The sequence below is a fragment of the Osmia bicornis genome, chromosome 11 (genome assembly GCF_907164935.1).
Source record: "Osmia bicornis bicornis chromosome 11, iOsmBic2.1, whole genome shotgun sequence".
In the NCBI taxonomy this organism is placed as follows: domain Eukaryota; kingdom Metazoa; phylum Arthropoda; class Insecta; order Hymenoptera; family Megachilidae; genus Osmia; species Osmia bicornis.
Genome location: NC_060226.1, coordinates 3,987,199 through 4,005,777, shown reverse-complemented (window position 1 = coordinate 4,005,777; position 18,579 = coordinate 3,987,199). Strand labels below are relative to the sequence as shown.

Below are 18,579 nucleotides of genomic sequence, written 5' to 3'. Positions count from 1 at the left end.
ATGCCTTAAAAAAGAAAAAAAATGAACATATGTTTATTTATTAATATAAATAAGCAAAATATTATCTGGAATAGTGTTAACAATGTCAAGTTCTGAAATTGAACCTGTTATGCCATCTAGGGTACATATAAGCAACTTCGGTGACTTCCTACTAGTTCCTACATGCATTGCAAAACTTCGGCATATATATAAACTGCATGTGTTTTATGTTATATTTAGTAGATCCAGTGACTACAGGTGTATTATAGTTATTTAATGTATTAAATTAAACAGTTTTAGTATATACGCAAAACATGTTACGATTGTCTGTAAAAATTAGTCGAAAATTGTTGCGTTCAAACAGAGATTTTCAGGTAAATCACTAACTCCTACGGTTATGATCAAGGTGCAGTTCAACTTTTTTACATTTACAATGAATACATTTTTCAGAAATTAAAAGAATGTAAATTCAGTCGTCTAGTTAATAATTCAACGAATGTTTTTTTAAGAAACAATTCCTTAAACAATGTTTATAAACATTCAAGAGTTCATAGAATTTCTGTCGTTCGTTATCAAAGTACAGTTGATTCATCGACGAAGACAACTGTACCAAGTATATCTGCACAACAGGCAGAAAACACAATAGGAAATGTAAATGTAAATGTCACAGAAGTAGACAAAGGTTTTATAAGCGAAATACCAGGTGCAATAATTTGATACTTGCTGTAATAAATATTGATGTAAGTAAATAGAAAAGAGCATGTATAATACTTATGTATTTTATATAGATGTACCTGTACCTCCTCCAAGCGAAGAACTAATAAATGTTGTTAGTGAGGTATTACATGCAAATGGTGAACCTACATTTACAAGCTTAGGATTAGGTGGTTATGGACCAGTTGGAATTATGCAATATTCATTAGAATTGTTACATATTGGTTGCGATCTACCATGGTGGGCAGCAATCACAGTAATTACTGTGATTGTTAAAGCTCTATCGGTACCACTTGTAATAAATTCAAATAAAAACAGCGCAAAAATGCAAACTGTTATACCACAACTAGTGGCATTACAAGAAAAAATGACAACAGCAAGAAACTGTGGAAATGAGATAGAAGGTATGAAATATATATTGCAATATATTAACAATGAAAAATTAACTTTACTTTTATTTTTAGTTGCTGTCCATTCTGCTGAATTACAAACACTTCTAAAGAAGAATGATGTCTCTTTGTTACCAGTTACAAATATAGTTCTTAGAGTATGTATTTCAATGTCTTAATTTTAAATATTGAAACAAAATATCTGGCAGTTCAATTAATTGTTAAAATTTCTTTTTAAATGTTTATTAGATTCTTCTACATGTGCCAGTATTTATGGGTTTGAGAGAAATGGCCAATTTACCTGTTGAAAGCTTAAAGACTGGTGGCCTTTGGTGGTTTACAGATTTAACTATTACTGACCCATATTATTTATTACCCTTATTTACCAGTGTTGGATTGTTTTTAGTTACTGAACATTCATTGAAATCTGCTAGTACTCTGAGTCCACTAATGCAATATATGATGAGAGGAGTACCAGTCCTTACCTTTGCATTTGCAATCAATTTTCCAGGAGTAAGAAACATTTATTTTCTTTTTTTATTGCTTTATGTGGCCATTCTTAAAATTTGTTTTTACATAAAATATATTAGGCATATATTAATAAAACATATTGTTCTAGGCTATTTTATGTTACTGGGTTCTGTCAACTTTTATGACTGTGGCTCAAAATATAGTTTTAAATAACCCAAAAGTTAGAAAATATTTCAATATTCCACCACCTAAAGTACATAAAAAACAAGATGACAGTGTTTTAAAGAAGAAAGGCTTTATTGGAGCATTTAATGAAAGTAATTTCAAATGTATATATATATATATTGTAAATATCACGTAATTTGTAATATATGTTCATTTAAACATTTTTTTCAGCATTTACTAATTATAACATATCTCGGAAATTGTCAAATCGTCTTTATGCAGACGAAATGCAATTTAACGCAGCGGCAAAAGGTCCTTTGAAAAAAACATTTAAATATAATCCTGTGACAGGTCCACCAAAGGAAACATCAGTAAAACGAGTTGCAGCAATAAAAAAATAATTATTGCTATTTGTGTAAGTAAAAGTTATTTGTAATTTAAATGATTGTATAATGTACAATCTAATAATAAATAATTATGAAAAATGTTTCCAATAGATCTTTTTACATGGTAAATTCATTGTTTAATTAGAATATGTATAATGTTAACATCACTGGCATTTAATTCCCACACATTGATTGATTACCTCCAGTAGATGTTTATTTTCAAGAGCAGCAGCTACTCTTTCTTTGTCAGCTAACTGCTTATTTACTGCTGCTTCTGACTTATGTGTACCTGGTGTAATTTCTACGCTAACTTTAAACCTAGATGGTAGAACTCTTAGAAGTTGTACCCGAATTGATAAACCAATTAACGTTGCCATACTACAATGTGGTATTGTTGGAGTAAACTTTACATGAACTATATTTGCTTTATTATCAATCTGAAATAAAACATATTATAAATAAATGAAAATTAAGATATAATTAATACATTTTGATTACCTCAATCAGACTTTGCTCCACCACATTTAATTCTTCCAATGTTAGAGGATATTCAGGATCATTTATGTTCCTAATAAGATCTAGAAATCAATCTTAATAAATAATATAATTCAACAGAAATAAGGTTATCTCCAATACACACCAAAAATCTCACGTGCATCGAATTCATCTTCAATTTCCTCATCCTCATCCTGCACAGTAACTTGTCTCTCATCTATTTTCTTGTATAATTTAGGGTTAATATTTTCTAATGTATCACTCATTTTTCGATAATAGAAACATAATAGACGAACAGACAGTGCTTGCACCTTGTATGGTGCTGCACCACATGGCCAACTCCTGCAAACGAGTAGAAATCAACAAACGACATTCAAATTCGCATTTACAACAACATGACAACATCAATTTAAATTTAAAACAAAATAAGGATTGTAAGGAAGCTAAAAAAGTATATTATTCTGTTTTCCTTCTTTTGTATATATTATTTGAACGTTTATTCTAGCATTGAAGTTTTGAATTACACAATTATACATTTCCACCAATGGTAGTTAGTTGCCATCCACTCGACCAATCAGAATCGCAGGTATGACTCAGTACGTCACTTCCCGTCGAAACTTCGTCGTTAGTGCACGCGTTTGCAGTAAATGAGATTAAATCATAGTAAAATATTATATTAAATTATATTCCTGGTGTCAAAACTATGAAAAATGAAAGAAAAAGTTGAAGAGGAATTCGCATGGTCTTCAGAAATGCGTAAGATGACATTTTTTTACTCTTGTCGTGAATTCAACTTGAGATTGGAACCGCGTTGTCTTAATTATTTCCCTTTTACATCGATAATTTCTTAAGCATTATTGAATTTTCTTATGTTTTGGTACTTTTTCCATAATTTATTGTTTTAAATTATGAAAATTGATTTCCACGTTGTGATTTTCACAGGAGAATTCAATAACGTTCTTCGTTGAGAATCGTAATATCTCGCGATCGGTTCGTCTATCAGCTTCGGTATCGCCGAGCAGTTCCGAACGATCTTCGTGAGAAGGTTATGCCATTCCTTTCGTGAACGTCTAGGTAATAAGACGTGTTGAGGTTGTCCTTTCATGCGGATGTTAGAATAGGTACGCATAGTTTATCTATTCAAATATTTTGCATAAATTATAAAGTTCGATCGTTTGTTAATCATAATCTTATTAATGTTGGTTAAATTTTATTTATATAAATTTGTATTTCTTCTTTGTTACAGATATTTGGTTGATATTGAGGAGACACCACATGATACGACGCCATTTGATATTGGTTTCAAACAAAATTCTGTAAAGAATTGGTAACGTTTTGATTTATTATAATTAACTGTTAATATTTATTATTCTTTTTCTTATTGAGTCGTGGTTAATTGTGAGCATTTTTGATAAGATTCCTAGATTACAATGTAATCTAGGATCAATATTCAATTTTAGTAATATTCGTGTTCGTTAAAAATATTTCACGAACACTGATATTTCCATTTACGTATAACAACAGTATTTCCTTAACGAACGCTCAGTAAGAAGAATGTTGTTTTTGTGTATTTCCATCCATCACATACCTCCTCACAAATCTCTTCTTCCAGGAATTGTTGTGGCTGCGCGCAAGGCGGTCGGTAGAGTCAGTGCTTGAACGTACATGCTTACAATGTTTTGGTTTTTGCAAGGGCGAACTGGCCCTGAATAGAGTTGCGTTTGTACAATTAGGAATCACGCGAAAGTAGAGTCAGTGTTTGCTGCGTATTATAAAATATTTTCTAGAGCATCGCGGCTCTGATTGTTCTTTTTATATCGCGGAAGTAGAGTCAATACATTAGTGAAGAGGAGTCTTGGGCGCTGCTCCATAAGGAAAGAGTGTAAGTATCTTATTACTTTAATTAATTTTAATTCAAATAGAATAATTTCCAATTTCAACACTTGATAATTGAGATTTCTTTTTAATTGCTAATATTTTATAAAATCCAACTTTATATATAATTTTACTACAATAAGAATTGATAATTTTCTAAATTAACCGTAATTCTTCTTTTTTTGTTACAGATGAATTTCTGGATTTTGTCGAGATCCTGGACATCCTTGATGGCTTTCCTCACGACGTCCGTCTTCTCCTACAAGGCAGCCTCCTACCTGGTGTTTGACTGACGGAAGAAGAGTATATCTGCGAACGGTGAGTCGCATGTTTTATGGTTCCTCCGGTGCCCAATCATGTCGTAGGACGAATGGTCCGAATCGACACGGGCTACCGGTTGTATACATGGTTAGCGAGCACAGTGACCATGGGTATGATTATACTCATGTGTAGTAATATTTTTATTGTGTTTTATTTCATTTAGTTCAGGCTAGTTCTTCTTGCACTTCGCGTTTAAATATTATTTCTATTCCACATATTTCAATAGATGTTTATAAAATATTTGAATGCTTTTAAATATTCATGATAAAATTTTATAATAAAACGTGGAATATGAAATATTTTCAAGTTAAGTAAATACGGAAACAATTTTATTTAGTTTTTCTTTAAAGGAGAAGTCAGATACCATCTGATTTAGTTATCATAAAGATTCAAATCGATATAATATTGGTTTTATAATATGTATACTAGATATACATATTAATTATGCTTTTACATTAATTTAATTACATTTTATATATTATAAATTCAAATATAATTTGAGAATATTTTCCGAATAGTAAAGTTCAATTTCTTCTATAGCGAAGTTTAACTTATTTACACGTTCATGAAAAAATGAACAATTTATGTGCAAGAAGACAATTCGTGACGGGTAGATTTCCAAGCCAGAGTGATCTATTTCAACACATTTTGCGTATTCTTGAAAATTCACTCTGAGGAGGAAGTCGCCCGAGGATGTTTTATTAATTTTCAGAATAAATTCTTGTTTCATTGCAAAAAATTCTTAATTAGAGACATTAAATTCTTTTTTATTAAAATTTTGCATTTCTTAAATTAGTGTTGCGAAAAATATTCGGCGCGAGAGTAAATATGACGATGCACTGACTAGTATTCGGTGGGAATCCTTTTGGTTTTTAAACTCAATCCTTTTTATTATTTAATTAATCAAATTAGTTACAAGGATTCCGCGGCATAAGACCGTGAACACCATCTCTGGGAGATATACCCATGCATTACTAGGCCTTTGCAGGCGCAGCTTTAGAATACGGAACATATGAAAATATGTTACCATATTTTAAACTGTAGTCCTTTTGTCTATACTATGGGCGTCCGTCAATCTGACACCGTTGGATGCAACGTGTTGGACGGGCGGGTAGCGCTCTTAGCGAAGGGGTGCACTCTGTCCTGGCGTTACGACGTCCAGGCGGGGTGGGTGGTATGTAGCGTCTGGCGTAAGACTAGGGGGCGTGAGACCCTTCGTTGCCAGCTGATATTAGCAGTGCACCATGTTTACGTCATAGTTGCTCTATTTTACTTTTCAGTATTTGTTCTTAAAGCTTTATATTTACAAAGTCGAGTCACTTTTATTAAAATAGTGAAATATTAGCCCGTTAGATGTTTATGTACTAATCATGTTTGTAGATTAGGATTTTCAGGTTTAACCCTTTCCGTGTTTATTGCCAAAGCCCATTCACGTGCCCAGGTGCTACTTGTATGGGTAGAGGCAATGGGCACGATGATCTAGTTCATAAGAATAATAATTAATAAGCGGCTGACATTGTGTTAGTATATCGTGCACGACGTAATTTCCACATATGGTGTGTGTGTTTTTAGGCTGTGGGATTGCGTCGGTTTAATAACTTTTTCATTTAACTTTTAATTTGAAATAATATTTTATTCAACAAGATGCACAATGAACGTATAAACCAAATACTATTGTTATCATTACTATTACCATGATTATTACCATTACTATGAAATATTCTATATCAATGTAGTTAATTAAATTTTATAATTATCATTATACGCAATGATTGCTAGCCTTGCCAGACGATTTCAGTGAAAAATGGTACGTACCGTAGAGTGTGATGTGAGATGAAACTCGGGTGACGGAGGCGTCCCGGGACGTTCTCCCTAGTTTAGGCTCTTGCGCCCGGGTGGAGTGTATGGGATTCGGGGAATGAATTTTTGTGAGAATGTGATTTTGCCTTTTTTAAATATAGCGTTAGGTAGGTAGGTAGTATATCTTCTGGTGTGTGTGATAGATTGTAAGTAGGTAGGGCCGGGACAGGTTGTCACAGTCTCTAGGTCGGGTAGGCGCGATTTCGCGTGATCAACCTGTACCTGGAATATATTTGAAGAATTGACGATACGATCGATACGAACGGAGTATGCCGTTCGTCTTCTATCTATCTGTACAATTTTTCAAATTTTTGGCGACGTCATAAGTCGTCATACGCGATCGCGATGGCACGAAACGCACAAGTTCTGCTCGAGCACGGCACGTGTGCCCGAACAACGACTTATATAAAGTCCTTTTTCGTCCACGTGTCAATTAGAGTTTCGCGATTTTTCTTTTTTGTTGATTGTTTTTTTTTTGTTTTGCGAATTTGCAAGTCTCGAGCTTTAGATATAAGTTTCAGGTGGGTGGACCGCCCGAAGAAAGAAAAGGCTATATGCCGAAGCGCCCCGACAAACTGTCTTTCAAGAGGGGAACTACTAATGATTTTGCATCCTTTTGCAAAAAAGAATGGGAAATCATTATCGTTACTACTTTGTCACTGTGCTTGCCTGTAGTTGTAGTTTTGTAATTGCAGGAGAAGAGGGGGCCCGTGACCCCCATGATTTTGGGCAAATCGCGTTTTTAATTTAGTGTTGCGAATATTGACCACGGTTCAATTTAGTGTTGCGAATGAATATCGATCACGGTTCAATTTAATGTTGCGTATGCATGATTATCGCGATTTTGATTTAGTGTTGCGAACTTTAAATATCGCGTTTCATTCTTGCATTGCTTTAAAATAGAATTGAACTTTTCAATGTTGATTGCTTTAAGATTTTTGAGAATTTTGCTTTTTAGTGTTGATTGATTTAGTGTTACGAGTAAAAAATTCACGGTTTGAGAATCCCCTTTTTTTTGCATTTTAATTGCATGTCTCTTAAAGATAGCGTTGCGAATGACATTAGCCCGATTGTTTCCCAGTGTTGCGACTTATAAATACGCGATTGCTTTGTATTAGTTTATAGAGTTCCCTGCTAATTAGTGTTGCGATAATGAATATTCGCGTTTTGCATTAGAGTTGCGATATATGATGAAATGCCCAAAAACGATCCAGTGGAGTTGCCATGGTCAATACTGCAGCTATGGACCAGCTGCTGTGATACAGCCTTGGATTGGCTGTACCCCTTTTTTAGATTAGTGTTGCGTCTTACAAAATTCGGTAGATTTGAGTAGTGTTGCGTTACAGTTCGCGTTTTCTCTTTTTTTCTTTTTTTCAGCTTAGCGTTGCGCATAATGGAGCAGCCATCACGCGTACGCTTTTGTACATATTATACATATAATTAATGAAATTAGTGTTGCGAATGAATTCGCGATTGTTATTAAATTTTTTACTTTTTTGCATTTATTAAATTAGTGGAAGTAACTATGACTCACATTCGGTGGGAATCCATTGCTAGTCAAGGATTCCGCGGCCTGAGACCGTGAACACCATCTCTGGGAGATATACCCATGCATTACTAGGCCTTTGCAGGCGCAGTTTTAGAATACGGAACATATGAAAATATGTTACCATATTCTAAACTGCAGTCCTTTTGTCTATACTATGGGCGTCCGTCAATCTGACACCGTTGGATGCAACGTGTTGGACGGGCGGGTAGCGCTCTTAGCGAAGGGGTGCACTCTGTCCTGGCGTTACGACGTCCAGGCGGGGTGGGTGGTATGTAGCGTCTGGCGTAAGACTAGGGGGCGTGAGACCCTTCGTTGCCAGCCGATGTTTTGTCATAGTTCACAGAATGTTTGCAATTTTGAAATTAGTGTTGCGTGTGATTTCGGTTTGTTTTATAGGGTTTGCTTAGGGATTGCTCTTATGGGCAGTCAATCTTTTCTTTTCAGGTTCCCTTGTACTTTCCCTCCCACTGCCATGCCACCATTCTTTTTTCTTCCCATTTTTTAATTTTGAAAATTTTTAGCATTTGTTTGTTTTAAATACTGTTAAATAATATATGAATTTAATTTTCTCAGAGTATTATTAAATACGATAAAATTTTAAATAGAACTTTATTCAAAGTTTTATTTAAAATGAAAATTCATTTTATTTTGTGATGATTGGTGATTAATTATTTCAAGGAATATTTGTTCATTTGAAATAGCTTATTAAATTTTAATTCTACTTTATTTAAACAAACGTAGTGGATGATTGTTGTTCGAGTTGTTCAGTTTTAATTTTTGATCGTGATGTTTATTTTCAAGCTTACGGAAAAGCTAATTAAAGTAATGTACCCTTATACATTTTTTAATTCTTTTCCTGTAAATGATAGTCCATTCGCGATATTTTTTTTAGTTTTACAAATTATAATAAACTTGTGCTATAAAAATTCTAAATCTGCCAATGAAAGTCTCGACAAAATCGGTTCAGTCGTTTCGGAGATATGCCCGTCTGAACCTATAGGTTTGCAAACCTATAGGTTCAGACGGGCATATCTCCGAAACGACTGTCTAATCCTTTTTAGTTTGTTTCAGGAACTACTCTGGTGAGAACAAGAACATCATATTTATTATAGATATTCATTTATATCTCTAGATTTTTGTTTAGGCAGGTTATAAGTTCATGAGTATTTAGGAAAATTACCAAACTTTATGACGATAAAGTCAGGTAATTGATCAAGTATATATAATAAGTGATCTTAAACACTGCAGTAGTCAATTAGTTTGAATATTTTACATTTAAGGTAATTTTTAAGATGATTACGAGTGCTCGTATAGACTGGTATCCTTAGTATTTGTAAGTTGGTAGGACAAATATGCACTTGCATATTATCAATGAGGATAGGGCTGCAAAATGCAGTAACTTTCTCGTGATAGGACTCAGGCAATCAGTATTATTTGATGGATAATTAATTAATTATCTAGCAAATAATGAGCAAATTGGCTGTGAGATTTATGAGTTGTGTTTCTGTTTTATCTTTGCTGTACTTTTGCGGCAACTGGGCCTTCAAAATAAATGTAGATTTACAGAAACAAACTTATTAATAGTAAATATTTGTCAGTATTGTTCTGTTATGAAACACGATAGAATGTAACACAGTATTTACCAAAAATGATTTTTTTTGGTAAATTCTGATTGTTGTATATGCTAATTTGGATGTCGTTTACAAATCTCTACTATCCTTTTTCATTTACTCTAAATCTCGAATGTTCTTTTTGTTTCTTCGTTTTTGAAATAAACGTTGAATGAACATATTCTGTTGTTTTATATTTGTGATTTGTACATTTCTGGCAGTATGTAGGTATTTGCTGTCTTTTAGCTGTTATGAAGTTTCCTGTTTGTTAATGTTACTGTTGGCTATTCGCATTTTGTATATCCTAATACGCTTTAAACTGCTGTGAAGGGTTCAACTCTTTTTTTGTCGTGTTATCTGATTTAAAACTCCGAGCACTATGGTAATGGGCTCTGAAAATGCAGAGATAAGGGAAACGTGGAACGAATATTACCGGAGATTATTTATATACATAATTTTCATTCGTTTTAGGGTTTTCTCTTTTTGGATGTTAGGTATATATTTCAGTATTTTCACAGAATGTATGTTATTTTCGGTTTTATGTATATTGATTTATATTTTGTTTCAAGTTTTAATTTTTCCTCTTCTTTCCCGTTAGTTTAAACGGGAGTAACAGATCAATAAATAGTTCTTCGTTGATGAAACGTTTATCGAGAAATGAGAAATAATAGTAAATCAGGTAAATGCAATTGCATACGTGAAACACCGATTGCGTCTATATTTAGTACGAAGTAAACTATCTCTATAGTTGTTTTCATTCGCATTTATACACAAATATATACAATATGGATTACAATATATACGGCGTTAATACAATTGGTCACGTGCTCGTGTAATGCGTGGTTACTAATTGTGATCGAGTATGCAAACGTATATCCGGGCTCTTAATAAATATTGAATACCGATAACGTTGAGCAAATAGAGAAATTATAATATTATTTATAAACAAGTATGAAATTGATACATTTACTAAAATATATTTTTCCTGTGAATGGTATAATTACATATGAAAACTGAAAAATAGAAAATTATATATTTAATAAATTAGTTTCGAGATGATTATTAATATATTCTTTAATCGATCATTAACTTCAAGAATTCGCATTCATAATTTCGTTATAACTTTTATATCCATAAATGAATGCAGTGTATTTACGCGTTATTTACAGAAATAATCGAGACAAGGTTTTGTATAAAATTACATCGTACCGATCATTCAAAATACACAGATGCAAAAGCTAACGGAGGTTTAATAATTAGGTGTTAGGCTTAATTTCATCCAATATCTTAATCGTTTGAGTGCCATGAGTAATAATATCATTCAGCCAATTATTTAACAATTTACGTTCTAAATTACTCAAATTGTTGAAATGCTGATGTTTAGTACTGTAACATTAGAAGCGTGCTATTCATTGGTGTAACTAGATTTTTTTCTCTGGAATGTATTAGTTAATTTGACTAAAAGTGTCAAGTGTTTAATGTTGATAAATTTTTACTTAGTTTCTTATTATGTTTTTTTATTTATTTTTGTAATTTTTTATGTAAAGGGAGAGGCAGTGCATATTTTAAGGGTATCAAATTCACCATAATTCCAACTTAGCTACACCAGTGATGTTAATATTAAAAATGATTCTCTGACACCTTCTTAAAATTGAAGAAAAAGCAATCGAGCTGTATGGCATTCAAACGGTTAAATCATTTTTTAATTTTTGAACAAAAGTAGTTCTTTTAATTAATGTTTCTTACAATTAATGCAATAATTATCGTCGTACACATAATCTTTACTTTTTTTTTCTTATTTACAAGCACTCCTTATGAACATTGCTCTTGCATGTTCACCAAATTGAACGGAAATGATTCAGTGTCTTTCTCGCTGCTAATATTATTATTTGGAAAGTATTCATAGCAGATTAATTAATTTACCGCCTATATTCTATGGAAAGTAATATAATTTTTTTAGATCACGCTATCACGTTGTTTAATCGTTTATCTTCATAGAGATAGAACATTAGCAAAAATTACAAGTAATACTAATATGATATAGTTACAAAAGATATGAAATGAAAAGAGAATAAACAGAAAAAAACTACTGAAATGAAATAGAATCCATTTATTAGTTATTACAAAGTGTATTGAACATTTTCCAATACAGATTTTTGGCTTGATTGCTAAAAACATTAGGGTTTTACAATAATACTTGTACACGAAAACATACATAAAATAAGCTTGAAAATTTAAATAATAAAAATCACACACCTTATCTTCAGGAAAATTAGTGGTAACAAATAAAAGTTTGAAAGATACCTTAGTAAAATGAAGTTTTACTAACTGAGGAAAATAGAAGAGAGAAACGCCGTTTTGAAATTCTAAACTAATTAAGAAAACCCATCAAAGGCTGAAAGATCAAGTTTTAATCGCATGCTAACGAGATAATTTTAACTTGTCGGAAAAATGATCAGCTACCCTAATTAATTTTAGGCACACTTTTATAAGTTTCCGAAATTATCGTCCGGAAGATAAATTTCAATACGATTGTATTCGGCTCAACATTTTTTTATTATTGTAGTAAAAAAGAAAAGAGAAAAAAAACGGCGAGATATTTTTCTGGAGGAAACGGATATCTCATAAAATGTATAACATTGATAGATCCAATATGGATCTCCTCGGTACTGAATTGTATTTAATTTTACAAACGTGAAAACCTCCTTTCGGCCATCTGTATAATTAGAATTCTCGTACACGAAATTATATACAGAATTCTCGTTTTTCTTTCTTTAGTCTGATAGGCTTTTTTCGTACGAAGGACTAGAAGAGCTACACAGGACAATTTATTTACAACTATAACGTCTATTATAATTCTTTTTTCTCTCTCGCTTATTAGTCGTAGGTATGAATAATTTCAGATTTGCTTCTTATTAATCAGATGATACAATAATGAATTATTAACACTTTAACGACCGCACATTTCACGGAATAATTGACTCTTGCAAATTTAAACTTCTTTCCACACTTAAATAGAATTATATTTATGAGTTTTAGTTTATGTACGCTATAAAATTAATTTTCCCTAATTTTTTAATTGTAATTAGTATTTAGATAATTAGATAAAAATTAGATAAAGAATATACCGGCCATCAAAGTGTTAATAGTCACGCGACACAAAATAAACATGTTTTATACGTCACATTATTAGGCTTACAAAAGGATATTTCTCTTTTTTAAATACGACACATCGTTTTATGAATCAGAATTTTTTTTTATAAACGTTATTAGTCATTCGTTACATGCAATAGCGAGATATTAATTAAAAATTAGGCCTAATTTAATTAGACGCGAACTTTGGTGTGCACACAGTCCCGACTTTCGTTCAATCAGGGGTTTTTTTTTAAATTATCTTTGGTATAGAATATATATTCACAGAACGATGAAATAGTAATTTAAATTAAATACTAATCACTTTTTCGACGTTTATGTATTATTAGAACGATAAAAACACCTGAGTGAGTTCGAAGTTTCAGTACGATTAATCGATAAATTAAACTTACCGACCTTATCAGCGTAAAGTTTCAAGTACTAAGTTGTTGCAGACGAAATGACCTACTTAATCACTAAACTTCCAACAACTATTAGCAGTGTTAAAGATAATGTTCATTAACCAAAGCTTCAAAATAATTAATTGGTTGAGATTGCTTATTTTAATTGGTTATAAGCTTCCTTTAGAGTTTTACATTTTCTGATTGAAGTTCATCAAATTAGTGCAGTGTAGTACATTCATCAGCTTTGCTTTCTTCAAATTTTGTATTCAATTTCCAGTAGTTTTTCCAATAGTATGCTATTGCCAGCAGTATGCAACAACCTAATACATAGACAGTGTCTCCTTTTCTCCCTATCTTTTTATTAGATTATTTTCATTCATTGTCGTTATCGTGATGCTTCTTCGGGATAAATAATATACATATCCTTTGCAGAAATTGTACAGTTCACTTTCATCAAGCAAGTGCATTATCCTTCGCCTTTTCTAGATAATCTTCGTAATTTCGCCGTAATTAAATCTTAACACCGCATATTGTCGCAGTTATTTACACGTATTAAAATAACTACACATTCAAGTTACGTATAATCAATATATCCAATCGATCTTCTGCCTTCCCCGTGTCCACATATATATTTATATCTGTGTATTTATATCCGCATGTATATATATAAAGTTCCATACATCTTATTTATTTAAACAATATATTATAAATCTGACATAACACGAAGAGTAACAAACACAGTCTACAATATGACTCGAACTATAATACGATCAAATTTTGAACAGTATTTACACATCACCCCTTGAGCTGGCTTTCATTTCTCTCTCTTTATTTTCATATTTCTCTATTCCTTCTTCTAATCCACTCAACAGGTTCTACCCTAAATGTTTTGTTTCAAACCGCGGTCACGCTAGTTACAATACCGGTAAACTAGAAATTTCATTACAAGTACAAATAACGTTCTAAACAGCTCGTACATGTGTGTGGGTACGCTTGTGTATGAATAAGTTCGTAAACAGGACTTTCTGGTGCAAACGATGAACATGAACGCTGGTTTAATTTCGACGAAGTTCACTTCTCGAATTTACGAAGAGACCACGCTTAATCTGGGCACACGATGTTTGTCGCTAAGTGTCCTTAGGTTTAACAAGACAGAAGGTCGAAATGGCTGGTCTTCTTGACAAGCATTTGCCAGTCGCTTGGGGCTTCCTTTAGGCGGCAACCTGAAATCAAATGTTTATTCCATCAGATGGTTTTATAGGAACATTGATTTTTCCTGTTGAGAGTTGAAAATTGTAGCTACACTCAACAGGGTATATATATAAGAATTTGATTCCAAAGCATATTGATTATGCGATAAAAAATTCAGTTACTTACCTAGAAAACAAATGGTTACTTGAACATACTGACGAGCGCCAGATGCATCAAGATGAGGAAGATGTTAATTGACAATCGACTAGTGAAATTCCCTGTAATCAAATCACAAATCTTATAATAGAATCGAGCAGTATTTATCTTCTGAAATAAAATCTAATCAAGTTCTCTAGTGATCATAGTTATCAGTGCAGTATGCAATTAAATCCAGACAGACAATAATAGTATGCAAACAACTTTTGCATAAACATTCGTCTACAAAGAAATGAATAAAAATCCATTTATGCATTCTGAGTTAACATAAATCTTGTAAATATATGATATTCATTAAATTCAATCCATTCATTAAAATCATTTTAATCATATTAAAAGAAAATCCGTGCTTTGTATCTTAGTACACGTGAACGGAAAATCACTGAAATCAATTTAATGGGTAACGCGTTAATCGTAAACATATACATCCTTTCTTCTCTTTTATTAACGTCGCAATTGCTATCGGCTTGCACTTTGCATAAATTTTTATTTTAAGCACTATTCCGGTTAACTGTTAATCGATACTCGATAAACACTTTGATGAGTTGAGGAAAATATCTGCGTACCGGAAACTACAGTCATGAATACCATCATTTCCCTTTTACGGACGTCATTAAGCTTTGATTACTATCCTGCCAAAAGTTGTATGATATACGACGATTTAATGTTACGATATTATGGCCCCTTGCTTTACGTGATTTTGATTACTTAGTGGTTTTTTTAAATACAATTAACGATCTCATAAATACGATTTATCTACTTCCTTAAACATAGTATCCCAGGTTATATCCGAACCTTTTTTGGGCTAAATACTTTTGACGAGCATACCTTTGACCGCGAATGAAAAACACCGTGTGAATGGAGTCCGCGTATAAGGAGTACCGTGAAAGGCGAGGGCCAATGTAACTTGTTCGTACACAGGTGGTACTGTAAGTAAGTCATGGGCGGCTAATGTAAACTGCATGTCTTTAAATTAAGGGAGTGTGTCCCGCAAACTGTGCCGGTTCCCCTTTATCTCTCCTTCTCTCACCCCTGTCAGCAAAGGGAGTTCCCATTAGCCATAAGAATTATGTAACTCCCGTTCCTTCTTCGCCTAATTACTTTCTTATTTGCGAGCTTTCTTCTTCTACCTATAACTTCCTCCATTACCTTGGAAACCGTTTCCATTACTTGAAACATTTATTTTTTGCGCCGGGTTGCGCGATTTAATTATCGAATAAAAAAGGGAAACCTATAGTGGCTATAGGTTTGTTGGAATATTCCCAATGGCGTCTTTTTCATTAGAATTATCCTACCTAGTATTATGAGGCAATCGCTACAATTGGTAATTTTCAAGTAGTCTCAAAATTACGTATAAAACAAATAGAATTACACATTAACTTCTTAAAACATCTCAGAATATGGCTTTTAAACATGTACGGTTCTTCAACTTATTGATTCTACTGTAGAATGCATTTCATATGGAAACACTTACGTTTCAATTTTATATTAGCCATAATCGCGAACGTAGGAGGTAGTTCAAATTGAATACCGCTGATTCCGAGCAGTTGAGCATATGTATGATAATAGTTCACCGACGTTGCTATCTGATGCAAACGAGGTCTAATTTCCACAGTTAATTAGTGTACATTGTTGGCTGCATCGTACGATCGTGCTAACCTAATAACGATTACAAATTAAGTTCCGAAGTCTTTTGTCTGTGTTACGCATTTCATTTATTCCGCTCTGGAAAGCAATGAAGCAAAAGGAACTTCTTAAACAAGATTAATACCTATAAATTCGCCTTTCTGCATGAAACACATTTGTGATCACGGTGTATTATATTCTCTTCTATTATACAACTTTCATCTCAATACAGAAATTTAATTTACTTTTTCATGTCCTTCGATTCAATTATTTTACTCTTTTTCGAATACTTTTACAATCTTTGGATTGGTAAAAGTTTCCGATTAATATTCTTCTTCTCGTCTTCGTTTCTCTTTTCTTTTTTATATATAAAACTATCTTCAATTAGAAATTTCATGGAAAGAAAGTTACACGCAGTTTCCTTTTGATGAGAGTCCCGAAACTTTAACGTATTTCCGACGATATGGATCGACGAAGTGCTTGATAGCTTATCACCGAGGAAATTCGTGCAGCAGTATGTAAGAGGAGAAGGTATCAACGCAACCTCAACTTTGGCTATTTATTAGCGTGGCGTAGTAATGCCAGTTAATGAGCTTCAAGGGGAAATACCGCTTCTCTTCATCTTCTTGAATCAGAAGTTATGCTGTTGCTAGTTTATTAACCTTATCCTTCAACGACGCTCGATCATCAGTGAAAAGATTAATCTTTCGTATCATCCCTTAACCTTTCTGACTTTTCTATACAAGCTCTGTATTACTTTATATATACTCTTTCCTTGGGCAATTAATTATAAAGTATTCATTCGGATGAGTATAAAAATATTGATTTTCACTTTAGGGATTTTTATATAATTTTCTATTTCTTCAAAGTAAACTATTTTATTCTATGTATATTTCTAGAATAGGAATTATTGATTTTATCAACTCTCTTTACTAGTAAATTTATGTAAACATTAATCCTGATAGAATATTCATGGGAAAAATGCAGTTACACTGTAAAGCAGGTTGGAACCATCTGGCGGTGTTTATTTATTTACTACGGCTAGGAATTATGATGCGTTACCACTGCATAGGGTGCACAAACACTAGTTAGTTTGTTAGCGAAAGCATCGTAATTAGTGTATAAATATTTTATTGATCAATGCAGAACGTGGGTGTTAATATTGAGGCGTATTGCACGCTTATTAATAATGATACTGTAACTAATAATTTACTTTATAGTAGTAAAGTTAATGATGTTGCAATAAAGTTTTGTTCAAATCTGTTTATGAACAAAGCTTTTGGTTCATCTTTCATTATCTCTACGTTTTTTATAGAGAATGAAATTTAATTTTATTACATAGCCGAAATATTGCAGAGGGATATTATTTTATATTAATAACGCGAAGGATATTTTCAATCTACGTTACTCGGGTTAGGTATGAATTCATTTATAAAAGGAATTTTAGCTAATTTTTCATTACGTTTGAAAATATAAGGTTTATTAAAGTTGTAAAACAGAGATAAAAATAGAGATCGAATAAAGGGGACAGAATAAAATTCAGGGCGTCTGTGACTAACAGTTTTAAAATTATCAGAGGAATGTAGGTGTCTTATTATTAGAAAACAAGTGTCAAAAGTGCAATGAAGTGCAGAAAACATGATGCCAAAAACAAGCTGTCTGAAATGTGGTTCGTAGCGAATGAAATTTCGGGCTGAAATGAAATTCACGTGTACGATATTACATAGTTCCGTACTTAAAATACATTTCAAAAGCTTTTGCAATTAGGAGGCTAACTATTTCAAAACAATCTAGATAACCATGTACAAGAATTTACGTACTGTTTCATTAGGAGATTTTATGTTTGTAAAATGGATAAAATTATGCTTGAGTGCTTGTAGACTGTATACAGTGTACAAAATATTCGTTATTCCAGCTAAATAAGTAATTCTCAGGCTCAAATCATGATTAATTAAATTTTCTCGATGTCGAAGTTTCTGTGAATAAACACTAATTAATCCTTGAATGAGGCAGCCGGATCTTTGTTGACCCAACATATGTTTTCCAATTAAAAATTAATTATAAATCCTTTCGCTTTTCTACATTTAAAATATATTATTTCCTTAAATACTACTTTTCCAATGTATGAAGTAGTTTGTTTAAAAATTTAGGTATTTAAAGGTGAAAGCATCATTGCATAACATGTTTCAAAAGACT

The 18,579-nt window shown here is 32.5% G+C and overlaps 3 protein-coding genes across 4 annotated transcripts in view; 1 reads left to right on the top strand and 2 right to left on the bottom strand.

The window, feature by feature from the left end:
- Positions 1 to 145: 145 nt before the first annotated feature.
- Positions 146 to 2,207, top strand: LOC114878953 (mitochondrial inner membrane protein OXA1L). Its single transcript, XM_029193347.2, has 7 exons — positions 146 to 353; positions 430 to 682; positions 768 to 1,097; positions 1,158 to 1,240; positions 1,332 to 1,595; positions 1,702 to 1,870; positions 1,950 to 2,207. Exons 1-7 carry the CDS (start codon positions 294 to 296, stop codon positions 2,117 to 2,119), a joined length of 1,329 nt encoding a protein of 442 aa, XP_029049180.1. The 5' UTR covers positions 146 to 293; the 3' UTR covers positions 2,120 to 2,207.
- On the bottom strand, positions 2,032 to 2,943 carry LOC114878954 (MIP18 family protein galla-2). The gene is made up of 3 exons (XM_029193348.2): positions 2,745 to 2,943; positions 2,603 to 2,682; positions 2,032 to 2,541 (listed from the first exon to the last, which is right to left on the bottom strand). The coding sequence occupies exons 1-3, from the start codon at positions 2,863 to 2,865 to the stop codon at positions 2,269 to 2,271; spliced, it is 474 nt and encodes a 157-aa protein (XP_029049181.1). The 5' UTR covers positions 2,866 to 2,943; the 3' UTR covers positions 2,032 to 2,268.
- Positions 2,944 to 11,909: 8,966 nt separating this feature from the next.
- LOC114880945 overlaps positions 11,910 to 18,579 on the bottom strand; it is a 170,735-nt gene continuing 164,065 nt past the window's right edge. For both annotated transcript variants that reach the window (XM_046287798.1, XM_046287799.1), the window contains 2 exons: positions 14,728 to 14,819; positions 11,910 to 14,573 (listed from right to left, as the gene is read on the bottom strand). In XM_046287798.1, the coding sequence (XP_046143754.1) occupies positions 14,743 to 14,819 (77 nt within the window). In that variant the 3' untranslated portion in view covers positions 11,910 to 14,573; positions 14,728 to 14,742. The remainder of the gene's footprint in view (positions 14,574 to 14,727; positions 14,820 to 18,579) is intronic.

Coding starts and splice junctions, on each gene's coding strand:
- LOC114878953 (XM_029193347.2), top strand. CDS start 294: ATGTTACGATTGTCTGTAAAAATTAGTCGAAAATTGTTGCGTTCAAAC. Junction 1,596..1,701: donor TTGCAATCAATTTTCCAGGA/GTAAGAAACATT, acceptor ATATTGTTCTAG/GCTATTTTATGTTACTGGGT. Junction 1,871..1,949: donor TATTGGAGCATTTAATGAAA/GTAATTTCAAAT, acceptor CATTTTTTTCAG/CATTTACTAATTATAACATA.
- LOC114878954 (XM_029193348.2), bottom strand. CDS start 2,865: ATGAGTGATACATTAGAAAATATTAACCCTAAATTATACAAGAAAATA. Junction 2,683..2,744: donor CGATGCACGTGAGATTTTTG/GTGTGTATTGGA, acceptor ATTGATTTCTAG/ATCTTATTAGGAACATAAAT. Junction 2,542..2,602: donor TGGAGCAAAGTCTGATTGAG/GTAATCAAAATG, acceptor GTTTTATTTCAG/ATTGATAATAAAGCAAATAT.